Raw genomic sequence first — 22405 nt, forward strand, 5'->3', positions numbered from 1 at the left:
CTCATTTATGATAATTTGTTTAAATTGTTTGCCTCATGAAAAAAATAATTGACAAATGACACATCGTAAAAATCGGCTCCATCCATCTGCTGATTGAAAAATTAATCGAATCAGCCGTGCCATTACACCACAAGACACGAGACAAACAAGCCTATGGCACTACCCCACGTGTTCCATAGAGTATCGATTTCAGGGTATAGCATCCACCCCTAATATCATTGCCAGAGTGTACAATGAACTTACGCAGAAAGCGTTGAAATTCCATTACAAAAAAAATTAAAACACCAGACAAAATTACAAATTGCATTATCCGGTCAATAATCCCGGGAACGTGCGATGTGATTGGTGCATTAAAATAATAAAAAATTGGTATTATTTTGTTGGAATATTTTCAAGTCCTATTATAAAAAGGAGACCCGTGTACAGATCGATATCGATATTTCTCGAAGAAATATCTCGAAAATGCGTAAGCGTAAGACAGAAACCGAAGCGACATCTGTCGATTATATTAGTCGCACATTGGGCTGGAACAAATGAACCGGTAAAAACCATCACATTTGGCAACGTGTTTGAGTGTTTTTATCCTATTATAAAAAGGAGATAATTTATAATCGTGAAACATCATGACATCTCCACCTATTAAATATACGACCAACAGAGCCATTGATCATTTCAATGTTGCAGCTACACTCATGTAAGTATTCCTATTATTATTTTAAAAAAATGAACATATTTCAAAAATTTATTATGCATTCAATCATCATAACCTATCATTGACACGTGTTCGGAGAGTAATTTCATTTTTTTTTCTTAGGAAAATCATCGGCTACGTCGACAGCATTGAAGACCTGAGAGAGTTGCCAAAGTCTCCATCTAAGTGGATTTACAAGTGCATTTTAAATAACAATGATGGCAGAAGGGTTCGCATACTTTGCTCGGGGGATGATGCTCTCAAATACAAGGATGAGATCAAGATGTATCAGGTACAGGTGATTTCCATTCAAAAAGAAAAAAAGTGAAATTGTCACATATAATACCACAAGAGTGGTAGGGAACCTAGAGGGAAATACTCGATAATGTTGAAGATCGAGTGGTATTCAGGAGATTATTTTTCCTATCCAAATTTCGGCAAAGAGAATTGTGCCATGAAATGAAGAGAGGTTTATTTGGTTAAGTTATCGTTTGTTTTTTTTATATATAGCCTACCGGCAGAATTATGAAAAAATTATCGCATATAATACCACAAGAGCTCCGAAATTATCGAATATTTCCCGATAGGTTCGTTGCAAACAAATGAACGTAAGAACGTACGTTATTTATTTGTAGGGAACCTTGAGGGAAAAAAAATATCAACGAATAAATAACATAAATGCCCAGTTCAGTTTTCTAGGTCAGTTTTCTGTTTTGGAAACAAAATGAATATCTATATGAATATCTATGCGAATATCTGTATGAATATCTATGAGAATATATGAAAAATTTGAAATTTTACTTTTTAGATAATAAAAATCACTGGAGGGATTATTAAAGCGGCCAATCCACAGTATCGGCGATCAACGGACACTGTGAGCGACAAAGAATTTCAATTTGCACGTAGGAGCACTTTCGACATCTTTGGCACATTTAACATTACGAATGGAGCTGACAATGGAAGGTCGAAGGTCATCTCATATAAAAAATTGAGATGGAGAACGTTTGTGCTGCTCGCGGGCCAGTCCAGATCACTGGATGGCTCAAAGAGCCATTCAGAAGCATTACCACGGTAAGTGGTTCGAGTTATGGATCTGGCATGTTTTGTACAAGGGTTCATCGCATGACCATTCATGTGGTAACATACATCCCGAGAGAAGATTTGATCGAGGGAATCAAAATGACCATTAAAGGTCGAGTTGATTGTCGTGGGGATGGTTTTGTTCTGAATATTAACAGCATGGATGACATTGCAGTCCTGACTGAGGATGTAGCCCTCAATGAAGATGAGTTGGATGATGCTGTCGAAGCACCTCCTCTCATTCTCAAACGAGGGGCAGCTGAATCTGCATCTGGAGAGGCGATGGACGTCGCGAATAAGGTACTTTTTTTTATTAATGGTTATGGTTATCCAAATTTAATTACTTTTAATTTTTCACTATTCTCCCTTCAATGCAAGAGAATATTGCAATATTTTCATCTAATGTTGGCTTAGTTTCAAGCAGAATTCAGTATAATATTTTCATTAGAACATTAATAAAAAAAATTTTCTATGGAAATATAAATGAAAATGCATTGAATCATTCATTAAACAGTTATTAAGAACAGATAATCTTTTTTGTTTCAGAAACTGAAAGCTGAATAGCTTTAATGACGGGCTATTTACTCTGGAAGTTCAATTGCAAAATTGAAAATTTTTTCTATAACAAGTTCTAAACTGTTATTTTTTCACACAAAAATTGAGTTCTATAACAAGTTTAACACTGTTATTTTTTTACGCAAAAATTGAATTCTATAACAAGTTTAATACTGTTATTTTTTTACACAAAAATGAAACATTGACAAGCTTGAGCTCTTTAAGAATCTGATTTTTTACTTTTAAAGACTGCCAACTTCATAGCAGTAACGTTAATACTCATTTAGCTTTAACAACCAAAACAGATGGAATTATAATAATCTATTCATGAACATTAGTATTTATTCAGAATTTATTTCAATATATGGCCCTGTTTTTGAAGAAAAAGTATTACTAAACATTTGTATTTTTTATATATAACAGAGAAAACTGAAGACTAATTAATTTTATGATTAAAGTAGATAAAGCTCTCCGGAATCACAGATAAGTGATACAAAGGATGTATTCATGTTAATGTTTGTTCATAGTTCTTAACATATGTTGTAATGTCAATTATAATTGTTGGAACATTATTTTTGTTTTCATTTCAAAATCCGTCCCACTCCTGTAAATGTTTATTGAACGCAAGTGGCATAGGTTTGGAGTTAATGGTTTCATTAATAAAAATTTAAAACGCGATTTTTTTGCAGACATTCAGTTTGAACCTTCCCTACGGTTGTAAGTCGCAGGTATACACCTTAGTGCGGCAACAATGTCTCCTGCACTACTACTCACGAAAAAAAATTCGCAAGCAGCGATGTTCTTGGTTATGTGAAGGGAATAAATAATCTCAATCGCATAATTTGATGTTCACAAATAATTAGAAAATCTTTAATTATTAGATTAGATTATTATGAGACTAAGAACGCCCTCTTCCTGACTTGACTGATTGCTGTCGCTATTATAGCTAAATCTCGAATTTGCGGAAATGTTCTCGATTCTGTATACCGTATGCTGCCTCGCACTGTATAGTATATGCAATCTTAGAGCAATCGAAATATATTAAGATTTTCCCAATTGTCTTTTTCCATGAGTTTTAATTTTAACTTCGAAGATAGAATAAGAGCATTCATTTTCTAGAGTTTTCAATTCTTATGATTTGGAAAAGATGGCGCGTGCGTAGCACGCGCGGACGATCTCGTTTTATAATAAAAAATAAAATGTTTTAAGCTGTTTCATTTGTTCGAAATATGAAGTGAACGCGAGCAATTTTACCTCAACAAAACATTTTTTATAACTGAGAAGTTGTTATTGTTGTTCCAGTACTTCCACCAGAAATTTTATCGCAAATTTTTCTGTGTTCGTGTCAAAAACGTAAATTCTCATGATTTTTGGACATAGAAATAACCAGAGTGTTATATCAATAAATTTTGTGTATATTTTTCGATATATTTTTTTCAAACGTCGAATCAAACGTGAAATTCAAATCATTGCGTGAAGCGAGACGATAATAATAATATATTGACGATATATCGGCGTATACCCGTCGTGATTTTCAGCCACGCCACGACGTAGCTCCCGGGGGAAAGTAAGGCGGTCACGTCTCGTACGAGATTCAATTTGCCGCCAACTCTGCTCCCTTGTCCCCCACATGCAGTTCCAACCTTTTCTCCCACTTTCTTTTGTTACTCCCGTTTCCACCCCCACACATACCCCCTCGCAATCCCACCTACAATTCCATCCTCCCCCTCTAGTTCCGTTTTCTGCTTCTGTTCTTTTCCTCACTCGATTCAACGTCCCGGCGCTATCCCCAGTGACTCTCCCTCTCCACCAACCCCTATTTTCTCACTTCTCATTCTATTTTTCTCTCGTTCTTGCGCTATTCCCCAATCCCACTGAACTGTACGAATCACTCTATACGTGCGTAATCGTTTTCACAAGTAGAAAATTTTCTTTGTCACTGGTACAATTCAATCCGTGAATTACCGAAGTTGTCGGATCTTTTCAGAAAATTTTCTTTTCAATTTTTCAACATTTTTGGATGGGAAACATGAGATAAGAAAGTGTTATGATTTTTATTTGAGAATTGGCGAGTTTTGAGAGGTGCACTTACTTTGTTGTTCACTCTGCCCCTTTCCTCCTTCACTTCGGGAATGCGAATTGATGTGGCGTTTTAAAACTTCTCTGGTTCGGAAAAATATGGCGGTCATGCGATGGAATTTTATAATGTATAGCAATCAACTAGAAGGAGAGAAAAGTAGGAGAAAAATTACCGTACGCGTACAGTAAAGTGGGTTCAGATGGTCTGACGAGATAAAATGGTCCGTAACAAGTAGAAAAAACTACGGTTGCGTCAGGCATTTTTTAATTTTGAAAAAAAACATCGTGACGCTGTTTTATAATACGTTTCAATGAATTTACAATTTTGAGAAAAACAAAGTCTCTTCCAAACTAAATGAATATGTTTAGCAATTTCTATTTCTCTGTCTACTGTTTCTACTCAACTGCTGCAGAGAAAAAAGTCTGGTAGATAGCTCTGAATGGAAAGCAGAGATCCACTTATTCCACATTTTCATTTTTATTTATATTCCTATTCAATAAAATATGATTGCTTCAACAAATATGTGAAATTTCCTTGAACTGTTTACCGAAGGAGAATGAGATTTATCGTAAACCACACTTGCACTCGGTTCACGTGTTTGAAGCACTTTTTTTTTCGTATCCAATAGACATGTATGTTTATAAACCGTTGGGAAATCTTATTCCGTTGGAGATCTAATTCGATGTATTTCATTGATACGCTTGGGGAAATTGTAGTCGCAGCAGGCAGTCACTGTGTCTGCGGTTGCATTCGTTTCAGTCGCACTATTCAATTTTCCTCATTGCCTTCGGTTTTTTTTCCCCACGAGATACTGTATTTTCACCCTTTTGTTTGCATTTGACACGAGTTGAGAATGTTCACAACATAAACTACGAAATGAAAATGAACAACAAGTGGAACACCACATTTGTCTATAGACATGAAAAAAAAAACTGACTTTTTTACGATTTAAAAGAAAAAAAAAACGGTGCAGAGGTGCATATTTAGTGGGTAAAGAGAAGTGGTTTTTGAAAACCATCTGGACTAAAAATAAATAGGTATCAAGTATAATATGATGGGGGTGGGGTTGGGGGGGATCGCTGGGTTACATGCAGAAGACTGGAGTAGGGTTTTTGGAGTGAGAGTAGAGAGCAGAGACTGAAGCCGGCTTTCTACTTGCCGCGTGTATCCAGTGAAATGGACTTGCCATTATGGGCAAACTAAAGCCGAGTATTCAGCCATCCTCGGGAGGCTTATTAGTATGCAAGCGGAGCTTGTTGCTTTAGGTGCTAGGGCTTGAAAGCCCCCCTTTCCACCCCCATCCCTCACCCCCCGCTTTCAGCCACCGTGTGTCACATTCACGGTGAGCTGAACCTCAGACGCAAGCGCGTAACATTGAATTTTCTCAGAATATGAGAGTCTCTTCGAAAATTATATTTCAACTGAAATTAGGAGACGACTGAGAATAATCTCGTCGTTCTGAATTGTCACTATCTCGGTATTACTAGTGTGTAGTTCACGAAATTTGACGGTGTTGCGAGGAAATTGTGGGAAGTTGTGAAGATAAAAGAGAAATTAATATTCGTAGTTCTGGGAGGATATTAAAGTTTTCAAAATAATTTTGCAGTTTTTAATTTATTCCATTTGGTGGAATCCACAATTATTTTTTTCTTCTGTGCTGGATTTTTCGGGTTTTTCAATTTAACTATTTTCTAGCTGATTATTTATATTTATTAATCGAGGGTAGAGAGCAAAGGGTGTAATTATTTCAGAGAATTTACACAGAAGGAAATTATATTTTTTCGAAAATTATATTTCACTCGAAATTGGGGAAAACCGAGAATAATTTTATTGTCATGAATTTCCAATATTTCAACAGAATTTTTGAAAAGGTTGAGATGAACAAAAAATCCTCGCGTTCTCCTGCATTATTTTAGAGATGTTGAAAATAATTTGTCAGTTTTTACAGTCTATATATTTCTTATATTCAATCTCATTATTTTTTCTTCTACAGATTTTATCTCTGACTCTCTATGCAACTATTTTCCACTCTATTATTTGGACCTCCTAATTACGCCTCGAGATCTAACACCGTGCAATTTTTTTCAAGAATTCACACATGCTCTCCTGTAATAGAAGGAAGAAGACTCCTGCCCTCACTAGTGTACAGTTACAACGTGTCTACCCCGTAAGTACACAAAAACACACGAATAAGAGACTTCTCGGGTTTAATCCACATTGTTACATGCTAATATACCCGCATTATTCTCTATTTTTCACTGAGAATGACCCTTTCGGGGCTCGCTGAAGCGGCTGTCACGATTTATCTTTTTCAAGATCCCCCGCCTTGAAAAGCGGCCCGCCGGGTATACAAAAAAAAGAGGGCTTTGCTATCCGGGAATGGTCAATGGCCGTTACGATAAGAATCTGAGTATAATCGGGCATGACACGAGCAGTGAAGAAGCCGTCGTACTCCTCTTCAAGCTAGAATAATAAACGTACACTTTTTTCTCATCTTCGACCATTAATGTCTCACCCGTCAATATCTCGGGAACCAGTCACGCTAATTGAATCTATTTTTTTATCATGTTTGGACTGGAAAAGTCGTTGGAGTGACGACCATTTTTGCCGATTGTACTCAGCCCATTTTCAGATGGACTGGTAATAAATTCTGATGGAATTTTCGTGGATAAAATTTGGAAATTGGCTATCGTATCGTAATTTCACTGAAATCAGCGAACATTTGGACATTAAAAATTCAGAATTTCGTTAAAAATGGAACAGAACTGTGTCACGGAAGAAAATGATAAGATTTTCAATTTTATTGAATATTTAATGTAATTTGACCCGGAATATTCGCATTATAAATTTTAAATGAATCGAGGAATTCACTTCAAATCGTTTAAAATTCCGGAAATTTTCTGACTTTCCGGTTTTATAAAATCCATAAATGAACAGTAAGATCCCACATATGTTCCTAAAACATCAGAAATCACCTGGTGAATATGAAAATCCAATGCAACTATGAAATGAGTATTTTTTAAATTTTATCAATAATCAAAAATGAAATTCACTTTATTTAGTTTTGTGTCTTTCAATCGTAAGTCTAGTAAATATCTGTGGCTATCCAACAGCACTTGTTCCTTCGTCAAGCGTTATTTTCAGTGAAGTCATGCACTCCCTCAAGATCATATAACCCTAAGAACCCCCCGTCGATGTAATTAGGATGACCAGTTACGAGAGTGATATCGCGTAAAGTGCTTTCAGCTTAATGACTGCACCGGCATAATACGCACTTGACTGCCTCTCCGTGGAAATTCTTACAGCCACCGGAATGTTCGAGTTTATTGCGCGTGGATAAAACATGGCGGCTATACGACTGACTACACCACTTTTGCAACATGGCGATAGAATGAACTCGGTCAAAGAGCGGTTGAACTTGGAAGATATATGAATGTCGGTGAGCCAATGCTTTTAGTTGGTGTTGGTTAAACACTGGGGGGGGGGAGGAGAGTTTGAAATTTTTAAGACTAGTGGTAATGCCAGGCTGTGGTCAGACACTATTCATGGAGCGGGGAATATGTTGTCGGCAGGAGAGTGTAGTGTAGCATTTTTTGAGGGTTAGAAATTTGCTCGTGGGATGTAATAGTTACAAATTGAATGTGACAGGTTCACAACAAAAAAATATTTTGAAAAAAACATTTTTTTTTAATTCAGTGACGAAGTGGTGCAACTAGAGAAATCACTTTTGAGTGGAGCTCAATTTTTGACGAATAACTCGAAATCTAATAGAGATAGCGGAATTTTTGTTAAGCCCGTTTTTGTGGGGAAATTTGAGTGCTACAATAAATATAAGAACAAAAATTTTGATATCTCTATTAGATTCGGAGATATCGGTCGAAAACTCGGCTCAGAGGTGAGTCAACTTGTCTCGTTCTACCACTTCGCTATTGAATTGTGTTTTGGCTGAGTCATTGTCGCTTTGTGAATAAATTAAACGTCTATTTAAGTGAACAATAATCACGACACTGATGCACATAAGCCATGTTCCTCCGGAAAAAAATCTTTGGACAAACAAAAGTGAAAGAGCTCAAATGTTGACATAGCAACAGGTCGCAAATTCACTGGCGCAAGGAATATTCCCCAGACGTTAAACTATTATCCACCTCTTAAATTTATATATACGTATGCGCAGTACATGGCAGTATGTATGAGCAAGTACCAGAGGGCTGTAGTCCTAGGCCTCAGTGCCTCCCTCCGTAAAGTTGAAATTCCATTATTGCGCCAGAACACCCCGTCCTCCATCCCACTCTACCATGCACAGTCACCACTTTTGCGTGAATACAATAGAATGTGGAATAAAAGACCGTCCTCTTTTCGGTTTCTTTCTTCATCCTCTTTCTAGTTTTTTTTTCCATTTCGTTAAGTTAAATCAATGAGTCGTTGAATAAACCACCGTAACCGCTGCTACCGTATAACGCACTTTGTCATAAGGGGTGGGCATAACCAACGAGAATATGCCATCAGAAGTTGAAATTTCCATAGTGCGTTAATGGAATTTCAATGTTTCCTCGTGGAATTGAAAGCATTTCGCTATTCTCACCGAAGTTGGTCTTGAATTTTGTTGGAACAATTCCAATGTCAATGCATATACCCTAAAATATGTTATTTATCCTTCAGAAAAATTATTCCTGAGTTTATAGTGAAATTTTGTTCAGTTGGAGTTCATAGAAAAATTAATTAATTTTATTTTTCATATTTTTGGTACCTGTAAGATTTCTTTCGTTTTGAAACGAGAATTTTACCCAAATTTTACTCTTGACAAGGAAAAATCAGACGAATTAAACTCGAGTTATTCAAAAAAAGGAGGAAAAATCCCTGGGTTGACAAACCTGATCCTAGGAATAATTATCATTAATTTTTAAGTGATTGGGAGTCAGCAGTTGTCTCATGTTGAGTGCAATATCGTGTACGATGGATTTTTCCGGAGAAAAATATCGGTAAAAATAAATTTTGCTATCAGAGTATTTCTACTCGAAGCAGAATTTTCCGTCCAAAATGATTTTCTTCTTTTCCATGCACTAATTTTTCCACGACAGCCTCTATTATACCATTTCCCTCTACCAATTTTCCTCTTGTTCCCTTCCTCACTCATTTCATACTTCTGCCATGTGTCATTTCATTTCCCTCCGAAAGTTCGAATTTTCCTGGTGGTTCGAAGACATCCCATGACGGCTTCGTTATCGTTTTTTCCTCCCATTTTTATTCAGATCTGCCTAGGGCAGGTAAAAAAACCACATATCGAAAAAAAAAGCCATGAGAGAGAGGAGAAAAAATTAGAGTAACTGTTAACGGTACGTCTTGATGAGTGAAATGGGGTTGGTAACAGAAGAGGGATTAAAAAATGGCCAAACGCGTAATCACGTCTGTCAGCTTGTGCTACTCCACTAAATCCTCCACATCCTTTTCATTTTTTACCGTAGTACTGACGAAATTACTTGCCAATGCTGTCGGTCCGTTTGAATGACACTTTTTTTTTCATCACAGAAAGATGAATGGAATCCTTTCGCCAATTTCATTTATCTGATTTTTCCTCGATAATATCATCCCTCCACCCTCATCAATTCAATTCTCATTTCAAATTAAATTCTGTTGTGAATTCTTCCACCACCGTGATATTCCATTTATAATCGAAATTACCCATTACGTCGCACCTAGTTCATGGTATATTTCTTATTCATCCTGAGATCGCAAGTTATTTTCCATCAAGATTTTTAAGAGATGGGGAGGGGGATGAGGGTAATGACCCATTGGAATCTGTGCTCAACAATTCGAGGAAAAATTTCATTACAACTCACGGAGATAGAGCATTTTCAATATAAAAACCCAACAAAAATAAATCAACTGAATTCTCCTCGATACAAAGAATTATTTCCGCACAGAAAAAAATTCCATTTTGGAAAAACCACATGAAAAAGTATTCTGACTTGGCCTCTTTACCATAAAAAAATATTGAAGATTATAATCCACCATAACACATTCCCTCACATATTTTTCAAAATATATTGAGAGAGTTTACTATATCTCCGTAATTATTGGAGCGAAATGAATCGTTATCCTTTATTTCCGTTGATTTTCCTCCATCTTGACACTGGCCGACCTCAAAATAATCTATTCTGTCCGGGTAGGCGGGGTAGAATGGATTTCATTAGCTGAAAAGCCCTTCGTTTGCGGAAGCCATTAAGATTATAACCGAAAAGAAAATTCAAGGGCGATGTCAGTATCAACCCCCTCTCTCTCAACGTTTCCACAGCTCCACTCCATCCCGCACCCCCAGTAATGAGAGACTTTTACGTTCAAGGTTTTAACGAAGCAAACCTCGTAAATGCGTACACGAAAGGATCCATGGTTACGGTCGGGGCGTCGAATTACACGGCTGTTAGCATGCAATAGTCGGGTTGCCCTCCTCTATTTCATCCAATAGAATGTTCAACAAATAACCGTGAGGGAATCTCTCCGAAACGAAGCGCCCCTTCCCTTCTACCCCCATGCGATAAATTTCAGTACTTTCCGTTGGAGAATATCAATTTCATTTACAGTTTAAAAGTACTGAAACCCTTGAAAAGAAAATATCGAATGACAGAGGGAAATTCGGACGTACGAAGAGAAATATTCGGTAAAAATTACGAAAAATTACTGTAATTTTTACGGAGTGTTCAGTATCTATTGTTGGACCCTTCGTAATTTTTATCGAACCTTTGTTTCCTCTTGGGACTTACCGAATTTTTGGGTAATTTTTACTGAATTATTTGTCTCCGTGGAAATTAATTGATGACATGGTACGAGGAAATCAGGCAAAGATGACGTCCTTAGGGGGTCAGAATTTTTTTTTGGCGGAATTTCTCATGGAAAATATTGGTTTCATTTGGATTTTGAAAGTAGTGACAACTAGAGATAGGGAATAGGCACGTGAAAAACTAATTTTATAAATTTACGAGCTTTTACGACTTATGTCAACACTTCTGGAACAATGAGTCTGCCCGAAAAATGTTTGTTCTACTTCATTCCGTTTTTCATTGAATGAAAAACTAAAAAAAATGTTTTATTCATGGGGGCTACGTTCATTTGTGAATCGGTCCTCACGGCAATATCAAAAATTGGTAGAATCGCACGAAAGTTACTTTTTTCCATTGGTTTTTCACGTTGCAATGGCGTTACACTAGTGTGCGTTACCATGGTTTCAACAGAGGGACAAAACACAATTCGATTCGACGGTGAAGGGAATGGGCTCACGCTCATGTTACCCCCAAATTGCCTCAAGTGATATTTTCCTTGGCACTTTTCAGAATGTTTTCCCGGTTTAATGTACATAAGGGATATTGCCGGATGGTAAAATATTTTGTGAGAAAGTGTTTTGCGAACCTCGAGTGCTATTATTCTCTAGAAACTTTGTATTACTCATTCCCTAGAAACAATTGAAACAATGACCAATCGGGCCCGATATTACAGCATTGGTTTACGTTATTAAAGAGCATTTCATACCACAAAAAAAATGGAAAAAAAAATCGTTTGTCAACACGATCTTTCATTGTTTTTCAATCATTCCACTCACTGATTTCCATTTAATCCGCATCAAAAGTTGTGCTCCGTCACATGAGGAAATTTTCACATCCAATATTGAGCATGAGTTATTTCCACGGGGATAATCATTTTATCCGGATGTCCACAGATGGTTTGGGATGCTACATTCAATCGCAATTTCATTCTATCGGAGAGACACTCATTTTAATTGTGTCATCGGCATCAACTCAATATTTTAATTAAAAAATCGAAATTCCATTGACAGTCGAAATTCCAGACATTTTTAGGACAGTCGCAGTCGATTTAATTTATCATTATAATAAACTAAAAGGCTTTGTCCGTCTCTCCTTGGCTCGTCCATCGAGCCTCACATGGGGATAATTTCGTCTCTTATCTTCAAGCCACGACCAGAGGACACCATATTTTGCCTTTGGAAATTCAGACCTCACCAAAAATTCCCATATTTTTGTCTTCAATGACATGATCTTGTTAACTCCTTCTATTTCGAACTGTATAGCATGCACTCAGTCCAATCCGATTATTTCTAATGTTATTTCTAATGACTATAAAATCAACTGAACTCCCGTCTTCTAAATTTGCTCATCCGATTAAATCATATTGATCAATTCGGAATGAATGAATTTTAAAAACAGACGTTCACATTCATACGGATCGATACGACGGAATGACCTCGTGTGTGTGAGGTTAAAGTGAAACGACGTGAACAGCCGACACTTAATACCAGTGAAATTAGCAAAATTTCACGGGAGTTCACCCCAAGGTTGAAGGTATTCATGACGCGGTCAGGGAGAATTTTTTCAAATCCTCCCTGACCGTGCCATGGATTTCCTATGATGATGAGAGAACCCATAATGAGAACAATCAGCTTGAACCTAAAACCCTGGATCAGCTGACGTAGCTCAAACAGGAGAGATGATATTGAGTCGCTCTTTCTCGTACTTTATTGACATATCTCTCTTCTTAGGAATTGCATAATCGGCGAGATTACCAGTATTACGATTATTATTAACTTTTTTATCGTTCCTCACGGTGGGATGAATACCTTAACTGTTCAGACCTCATCTTCACTGGTAGAATAATTTATTTATTTCAGGAGAGATTCGTTAATTATTAACGAATGGTAGAGCATGAATGGAATATGATCGAATGAATGTTTGTTAATAATTAACGAATGACTTATTTGGGTGGAAAATATCACGTTAAATAGAGATTATCAAATATGGATTTGAATTGTTAAGGAATGAACCTGTGGTGGAACCAAATGGGCCCTAGACGGAGTGAAAAATCTGATAATTTTTATAGTGTGAGTCCGATAAAAATTAGTGTGGCCTTATAATCTCGTAATAAAATTTCTTTATCGGCTTAGGAAAACTTCTATATCGGCGTCGTTAAAATTCAAAGTCTTGTGCAACACTTCCCATGACGAAGCCCACCGTGCCGGTAATAATCGGCTATATTCGGCGTTCATCATTAACTAATTACAATGAGGTACCGAAAAATTACTGTGTCGCAGAATAAAAAATAAAGGAAGGCGCAATAAAATAAACTGATCTACATAGGAATTTTCAAAAGATTTTTATCAATTTTTCATTTAAACTCAAATAAAAAATGATAAACCTCCAAATTTTGTAGTGCTGTTTAGTCAATTTTATGAAGTTACACATCATTAATTACAAAATTTACAATATCGATAGGATATTCTACCTCACATTCACATTCCGAATTTCGATTTGCCATTTCCATAAAAATCTGGTCAACAACACAACTGGATTTACGTTGTCACACCTCGTGTCTTTCCCTCCCCCCTCCCAAATCTCCTTCCAGATCTCGTCCTTTGTCTCAATTTTCCACGGAGACACACACGCCCCCTTTTTTGTGTCATCCCATAGCAACGTTTCCTCTTACTTTTATTTCCCTTGAGGTGGAAAAAGACTAATGGGCTTCGTACGTTTGAGTGACGGCAGGTAGAAGGGACTTTGAAAACTAAGAGGTGAACTACTACCTACTACTTTCACTGATAAGATATAATAAAAAAAAAGACAACTCGCGAAAATAGAATAGAGGGGATGAGGTGGATGACGAGCTGTCATCCCCGAGGTGCGGGACATGAGGGAAACGTGACGAATGGATAATGCGCCTTATTTCCCATTTTTCCATCATTCCATATTCCCTGTTTCGTCATTGGTCGGCTGGGGGGTGGAAAAAATTGGCGGAAAAATATTGAAGAAAGACGTGGTCGGATTGAGGGGATGAAGCCAACGGAATTTTTCAAAAAATGCTGAGGGATATCACGAGATTTTTTATAATTATCGCATTGGGGTCGATTGTTCTGTGAATTGACAAATCATGGGGGAAGCGATTTACAATTCAAGTGTTTTTTTAATAAACATTTTGAATATGAAATTCTCTTTGAGGACAGCAGAGTAATTTTTAATAGTCCGCAGATGGAAAAATCATTACCAAAAGGCTGAAACAGGTTTATTATTTCATTTACCACAGGGTGAGAATATTACAAAATTTGTTGGTAATCACAAGACAATTTTGTTATTCAAGGAAAAGTACTGAAGGTACCTTAAAAATTGTCTTACAAGGTTCGCAAAAATTCCTGATCGTCAGGACAATTTTTAGAGGTCTCTCGGTAATTTCTATTATTAAAACTCGAGGAAATCACCGAAATTGGAATATCAATTATTACACGAATCATGAGAATATCGATTGTCTCCCATTCTCGATGTGTTGAATCGATCATGGAATGGCCCGTGTGGTGAATTCCGTTATTTTAAAAAATTCAATCCTTTTACGACCCTATCCACTTTCTCATGAATGAATATACGTGACGTAGTAAAACTTGTGAGAGATCCTGTGACGATGGCGGGTCCGTGATGTTCACGTACGAAATACGCTCTCAACGGAATTTCATGTGACTACATATATTACACTCAATCGGTAATTGAGTATTATTGGTAATAATTAATTCAGAATTTGCAAAATGACTTGAACATCAATTCTCCAAGACCCGTAACAGTGTGAGTTATTAAATTATTATTTTTCTTTTTTTCATCGTTGGAAGATGGAGGGGGTTGGCAAGGGGTGAGAAAGATTGCGGGAGGCCCGACTGCTGTTATATATCGTCAATGCAGTCGCCCATAAATTGATCCATAACTTGGCTCCCTCTGTCTTTTCCACCTATATATATATATAGTACGTTGGGCTCCAAATTCTCGGGCACACTTGTGTCACCCGACGGGAGATTTATTCCTTGCGTACAACGTCAGTTAGACTTTGTCGTATAATCGCTCTTCACTATACATAGAACCAACTAGGTATTCTGTCTCAACACTGACCGAGTGATGAATCGAATATGAATGCGTTAACAAGAACCAGGAGAATCCACTCTCATTTTTCATAGGGACCTCCCGACTATTTATAATATCTCTAATGTTAACAACTAATGTTGAATCTCCCCTCAAATAATTGTATTTGAAAATTTAAACATTGGATTTAGGAAATTTTCCAAATTGATATAAAAAAATTATCACTTGACATTAATTACATAATTAAATTATAATTTGTTGGATTGCTGTGAAAACAAATGTTGAATCATAAATAAAAAGTGAAACAAAAATCCCGTCTTTGAGAAAAAAATCTCATTAAGTAAATTGAGTAAGAATTTACCCCGAAAAATTCCAATCGAACGGTAAAAAATGTCATTCTCCTGAAATTTTAATTAATCACTCCTCCAGTATATAATAAAATCATTCTTGTCACCACGGAGAATCCGTTTTTAATCTCGTTGCATCTGTTTATCTGTTTCATAATTACTTTAATTTTTCATTAACAGAGAATTTAATAAGATTACACTGAGTAAGGGATGAAAATAGAAAACATCTCTCTCCATATTTTCCGTCTTCGTCTATTCCATTCTTGTCTCCTCCCCCTTCAACCCCCACCGTCATTCCTTTTTTATTTTCTCACCGGGGGAATGTCTTGAGATGAAACATAAAAGGGAGACGAATAAAAAATACTAAAAAAAGGAAGAGGGCGGAAGGGAGGAAACGCGTGGATGAGAGCTTTTTCTCTCTTTTACTAGTGTACAAATGAATTCCGTTGAAATTTTTTCGCAAGAGGCGCCTACAAGGCTGTATATACCAAAAGTAAAATGCGCCAAGGATACTGGGGCTCCTTTTGCCAACAGTGAAATAATTTTTTCCCCCTTCTCCGTCATTCTATTTTTTTCTCTTATCACGAGGGAAATAAGAAAACGCCTAACCCCTTTGCCATTTCCTCGAAATGCGAGGGAAGAATGTAATTACCTCGATTGTTCGATCGTTTCACGTCTTGAGAAATTAAATGATTATCTTGATTCCGAGGAATCAATTCATTAATTTAATTAATACGATGATGATGGTTAAATGTTTCTAGAAAACTCTAACTTCTCTTTTCTAATATTTCTATCTACGACAGTGAAAAACATGTAGACCAGCAATCACAAGTGATTAAAATTGAATGATAATTAATGACTGGTGAATAAAAATTTATTGACATTTCTGGGAGCTCTCGATTAGATTCACGAAAAATGCACTTTTTCAGCAATTGGCCTTCCGAATAATGAGAAAACTCTGTTTTATCTTTGGAAAATTCTTATACTTCCGGGTAATGGCGCCTCCACAATTATTATTTACTGAAAGAAATACCAGAAGCTTCGCTGTACTTTAATTTTCATCCTAGCTGATTATTTCCAATTTCTCGCAAATGCGGGAACAAAAAATTCATTCAATTTTCTCCAGACATAAGAATAAAGCGCTTAACACGACATCACGGAAAGCCAACGGGATTGCTCGAAAGATGGAATTCAAGTGCGATAAGGAGGAATGCCCCAACTAACCTGGAAGGCTATACCAGGTTATATCGACGGAGTTCCAGAGAGAAGGGAAAAAAATAAAAATGGAGAGGGAATTTCGTGAATATTTCAGCTGTACAACGAAGAGGAATGGAAGAGGCCAGCCAAAAGGGGTAGTTCAGGGGGTGAAATGGGGGAGAGGGAGCCGGTTCAGGCTGGGTTTGAGAATTTTTCGAGGCACCTTCGTAATTGCCAAGTTGAATCATTGATTAGCTACTACCTAGACTGCCTTAATTTATCCTCGAGCAGTTGGGGGAGAAAAAAAAATCTGTAATCCAATACGTGGACTAACACATTGCTTCGAGTCAGGCCGGCTTTTTGCCAACCTCATGGATACAGCCAGCATTCAGCCCACTGTGGATTCGGCGATCCTTCGTTCAGCGAGAGTTGGCCAATATCCCACCCAGGGATCGCCCCAGCGACGGCCGATCATCACGAATTAATTAGCTGAAACTCGGATTTCAGGTAATTATTTAAAATTTAATAAAAAAAAAATTTATTGATAAATATTTTCCGTTTAAGATAAAAAAAGGCGGGAAAAAATTTTCGCGGCTGATTATAAACTGTTGCGGTTATTTTCCTTTAAATAAATAAAGTTTTCGGTCAGGCGAAGGAACGTTTTTCAAAAGTATTTGCTGTTGCTGTTTATAAATAAATAATTGAAAATATTTTAGGTGTCGAATCCTTTTAAAAATTTTTACAATCGCTAAATTTTCCCGATCACCGCCCTTATTTGCAAATTAAAAAATGAAAAATTGGCTCACCCCCCTGCGCAAAACTACCCACAACAGCTTATGCGGCTAAATACATCGTAAACCGAATTTTGAAATCCACGACCGTCAGCAAATCTATTGAAGATAAACTGAGAAAACTTTTCCCGAAGGTAAAGAGACTTCAAGTTGGAAGACTACGGGGGTGGAATAGTTCGGCAGAATGTCGAGGTGAAGAGAAAAATGATAAAAAAAAATTGAGAGACACCCTACAGGCCATAGAGATGCTCCTGGTGGGTTATATAGCATCCGAACGAGTTTTCCGACAAGTTGAAGGAAGGATGGGAAACTCGACGTTCTGAGTGAGTGAAAAAGGACAAGATACAGCAATGGCCAGGGGGGGTGGGTGGGTAAGGGAGGCGGGTGGAATCGCGCAGCAAGCGGACAACTATGAAAAGAAAGTGGAAGAGTTTTGGGGCCAACGGTCTTACTCCCTCGGGGACGAATTCATCTCTCCTTTACCGAAGCTTTCTTACATTCTACAGTCACCCTCGTGCCATTCTCTCTTTTTGGATTCTCCCTTAGGTAAAGTCACATTCCTCACATCGTATGACTGGTTCAAATGCTCCTTTACTTTTGCATGTACTTATTAAGGACATTCCGAGGTTCGACGTTTCGTGACATTTTTTTTATAAAGTCAAGAATTTTCATTGAAGAATGATTCGGCTCGTGCCACCTGCGCTTGTCTGACTCACATCGATATTTCCCCTTTGGTCTATTTGTTACGGAACTAGCTTGCAATTACGGTAAAATTCCTGGTCTTGAGGTGATGATTATTAATTTTTTCCAATTTTTTCCATCATAAGATTTCCGCGAGGCAGAATTTCCATAATTAAACAAAAATATTCGTAATTACTGACGGATTCCAGTTAAGACTTTCATTTTTCTCAGGGCAGGATAAAATCATCAATCTCTCCCCTTTACTTATTATTTACCCTCATGTATAAAGCATAAATTAGATTTCAATTATGACAATATTATTGCTCTTGACTTAATGATAATTAATTTTTTCCATCACATGATTCCTTGAGGGAGGAATTTCCATAATTTTGTTTAACGTTCGTAATTACTAGCGGACTCTCCTCATTATAATTTTTGTTCTCAGTAGATGATAAACTCATCAGTCCATCCCCCTCACTCATTAGTTACCCCCCGTAATGAGGCCCAAAAATTCCAATTTTTTCGCAATTACATAAGTACTCGGTAAAAATAATCTTTCTTTCTGAGTTTATATGCAGAAGGATTCCCTATCCCTGAAAATCTGAAATACGATACCCCAGGATTCTTCGCCGTCGATAGCAATTTCTCTCCTTCGCGATCGAATTCTCACTGTGCGCCAAAGTTTCACAATCTCTGTTGTATCGTGTATAATCATTACAGCTGAGATGATGCAAGTTACACCTGCAACTACCCAAGTTTAACTGACGTTGATGCAGAAAGAGAAGGACACGGTAGAAGTGAAAAGCGATAGAGTATGATGGGAAGACTGGGTGGGATGTTAAATATCAACTCTGAGCATTCAGGTGTCAAATTAAGCGTTGCTACCTGTCAAAGCTGTGGGTACACTATCTGGTCGGCGCTAATAATGCCTCAGGGTTGGGTTATGAATTATTCAAAGAATTTACAAATGACGATATGCCTCGCATGATACACCATAAACGTTCGCGTTAAATTTCCTGAATTTCGGAAAATCGATAGTTACAGTGAAGTTATATCACCGAAAATTCGACGGAAGAAAGTTATTTTGAATTTACCAGTGATCAACCCCATTTATCGTCATTTTCAATAAATTAAAGTTCAATTTCACTGGGAGAAATAATTAATTCTGCTGAAAATCGATGTTCAAAGTGAGAATATTTCATGAGGTGGAATGAATTAACTTCGGAGAAATTAACCACATTCGCAAAACAAAGTTACTAATTTCTAATTTTAAATTAGTTGAGATTTCAGATGACTTAGCATTGTCAAACTACATGAACATACCTTGCGAATGCGTACGATTGTTCGACATCTGCAGAATCTATTTTTTCATCGACTGAAGTATTTTCTTTTCTCTGGGTAAGAGACCGAGAGACAAGAAGTACCTTTGGAGAATAAAGTCGAGGGTCCAAGGGGCGACTAAAGACGAATAATGAATGCCGACACAGAAGTGGCAAGTAAGTGCACGCCCGAGTGATTGAGGGATAATTAAAGAGGATTAGGGAAAAGGGAACGGAAGTGAAGTGGAGAGGTACAAGCTACGAGGAATAGGATCACCCAAGATTGCTTACTGCTGATGATGATAATGAAATCTCACAGATTAAAACTTCAATTTCTTCAGTCCTTGGGGGCAACAGTAAAGGTTAGACCAATTCAACGGGATTATTTTTCAATTATTAATGAAAAGAAAAGATCTGCTGACAGCGCTAGATTTTTTTTAATCAAATAAAAATAATTATTTTCAAAGAAATAGTTCTCTTATTGGAAAAAATTTTAATTTTTTAAATTCAATCTTTGCTGAATTTTCCACAACTCCACCGTAATTATAAATGATTAATAATAAATAAATTTTTATGTGTCTTCAGGCGATAGTTGTCACGAAGTAATCAATTATCCCAAAGTTCTCCAGCGTCAAGACACAGATGTCTTGCTTTGTTGTTTATAATTCTCCTTCGCATAGGAAGTATGCGTCTCTCAACTAATTAAGGGTAAAACGTGAGCTATATCAGGAAGCAAACGAGACGAGTTTCAAGGCAAATCTAAGGGAGAACCTCGATATTGAGCGTCACAGTGAGAAGCATTTCCATCCCCTGAGAATGTTCGTGTCTTGTGCGATCCAAAGAATGCCTCTGGGAATGATGCAAATTCCGTGGACGTCTTATCTAACACCGGATATTCAACGCTAGAAAACGACACTCGTCATGTACAACCGGCAATTCTACCTCAATTTCGTGTCTGCCATTGTTTAGGCAATAGATCTCTTTCGGGATTTCCGCAATTTTCAAGTAACAAAATTAACGTATCTGCTCTTACCCCGGTGGAAAATCGACAGTTCATTTAGGTCGACTTTACCTGAATCTTCGATATTTCCCCCAGTTGTCCCTCATGTCGCACTGGAAACTGATAATTTTTTTTTCGTTAAATTATTTGAACTCGACTGTTGTTTGGCTGACGAGCTGCCATTTTGAATGAGAAACTTAGAAAACTATGTTGGGAACTTGGACAATTATATTTGAAATTTCGAACGAAAAAGCTTGAAATTGTTGAGAATGATGGAGTTGCATAAAATTTCATTAACTTTCTTCATTAACAATTCACTTAATTTTTAAAATATTCAACTAATTATCAATTTTCAAGCCCCCGCGGTACCGAAAAATCCTGTCAACATCTTTTCTGAATTTTCAATTCACAGTCAGTTTGCCTATTTAAACTGTCATTAAAAACCGTGTCCGTTAACGTTGTCAATTGACGTTGAATTCAACCTCAAAATAATGAAAAATAAAATGACATTGGAACTGGAATTCCAAGAGCTTTCCAGCAGTCACAGGTATTCCAATGACAATTCCCTGAGACTCCAACAAGCTCCAAATATTCGACCTGCCATCATCCCCTTTTTGACTAAATTTTGATTTTCCCTCGAATATCACAAATGAATTATCTCCCTTCACCACCGCAATTCCTCACAATTGATTCCAATCTCATCGTCACCCCGACAGTCATATTTTCATTCCACCAATTTCATTAAAAACAAAATTCAAGAAACCTTCACTCACCCTGACGTATCACGAAAATTAATCAAATCCCAAGTTGACTGGAAATTATTGCCCACTCACCCATTATTTATGGATTTCCCTTGACAGAATAAGGGAATGAAACAAACTGGTGCATCACGACGCTATAGATCGGGGTAAACTCGTTGCACCGGCAATACAAAGAGGAGAAGGACACACACGAGATGATTTCTCCTCCTTTCATTCTCCCACCCCCCCTCTCTCTCTCCCTCACTCTCCTAGTTTCACCGCTCTCGCGATAAAGTCACTTTTCACACTGGTGCGTTCAAGTCCGCACTCCCTGAATTTATGTGCATCTCTCCCACGTGTATTAGAGTCCTCGGAAACGCGAGGGTGTGATAAATTAGTCGGGCCTTCATAAACATTTCACAGCTGTTGCCGACACCCCGATTTCCAACTAAACCCCTCCGCCCTCTCCCCGGCATATCCCCTTTAGCCCGACTCTACTTTCCTCTTCATCCTCCTCCTCCCTCCCCCTCCTTCCTCCCCCATGGACCGTTATATTTGCCACAACTCTGCTCTCCGACATTCTGTGTCAGAAACCCTCTCTTTGTCATTCGCCGCTCACTGAGTTTTCAATATTTTTATTTGGATTTTATCGCGAAATTGCCCATGTTCAAGTGCTAAAGGGAATCTTGAGAATATTTTTGCATTTTTTGCGGGAGGAGTTTCTCGGGAGTGATCATGCTGGCGATAATTAAATTATTCGGATCGATGAATTGCAAGTATTATAATACTCCGTGAAATTTTCATGTCAATCTTCCCTGATGAATTTTGGAAATTTTGATTGTGTCGCAGGTCGACGAAAATTCCAGAATATTTAAGCATTAAAAATTCAGAATTTGGGAAGAAATCAATCGGAACGGGATATTTTTGTTGCATTTTCCAGTGGAAATCAATGTAAGGCAGTGGAAAGCGAGATTTTCTAAATGTTAGCGCGAGCATCAACGGTGGAATGATAATTTTAGATGGGGAATA

General features: G+C 37.3%; 1 protein-coding gene and 2 long non-coding RNA genes across 5 annotated transcripts in view; 2 read left to right on the forward strand and 1 right to left on the reverse strand.

The window, feature by feature from the left end:
- Positions 1-22405, reverse strand: part of LOC135165369 (uncharacterized) — a 53319-nt gene that overhangs the window by 977 nt on the left and 29937 nt on the right. Inside the window, exon 3 of the long non-coding RNA XR_010299507.1 lies at positions 4419-4546. This is a non-coding gene — a long non-coding RNA (uncharacterized LOC135165369). The remainder of the gene's footprint in view (positions 1-4418; positions 4547-22405) is intronic.
- On the forward strand, positions 239-21536 carry LOC135165368 (uncharacterized). 2 transcript variants are annotated; one of them, XR_010299505.1, is made up of 4 exons: positions 239-369; positions 6400-6573; positions 19596-19998; positions 20222-21536. It is a non-coding gene; the product is annotated as an uncharacterized LOC135165368 (long non-coding RNA). The 2 variants fall into 2 exon arrangements; XR_010299506.1 differs by having other exon boundaries at positions 19721-19998.
- Positions 401-3501, forward strand: LOC135165365 (uncharacterized). Of its 2 annotated transcripts, XR_010299500.1 has the most exons (5): positions 401-694; positions 815-983; positions 1500-1762; positions 1947-2071; positions 2318-3497. XR_010299500.1 is itself a non-coding variant. In XM_064126593.1 (4 exons), exons 1-4 carry the CDS (start codon positions 624-626, stop codon positions 2322-2324), a joined length of 510 nt encoding a protein of 169 aa, XP_063982663.1. In that variant the 5' UTR covers positions 401-623; the 3' UTR covers positions 2325-3501. The 2 variants fall into 2 exon arrangements, 1 of the variants encoding a protein (XP_063982663.1); XM_064126593.1 differs by lacking the exon at positions 1947-2071 and having other exon boundaries at positions 2318-3501.

The sequence above is a fragment of the Diachasmimorpha longicaudata genome, chromosome 8 (genome assembly GCF_034640455.1).
Source record: "Diachasmimorpha longicaudata isolate KC_UGA_2023 chromosome 8, iyDiaLong2, whole genome shotgun sequence".
In the NCBI taxonomy this organism is placed as follows: domain Eukaryota; kingdom Metazoa; phylum Arthropoda; class Insecta; order Hymenoptera; family Braconidae; genus Diachasmimorpha; species Diachasmimorpha longicaudata.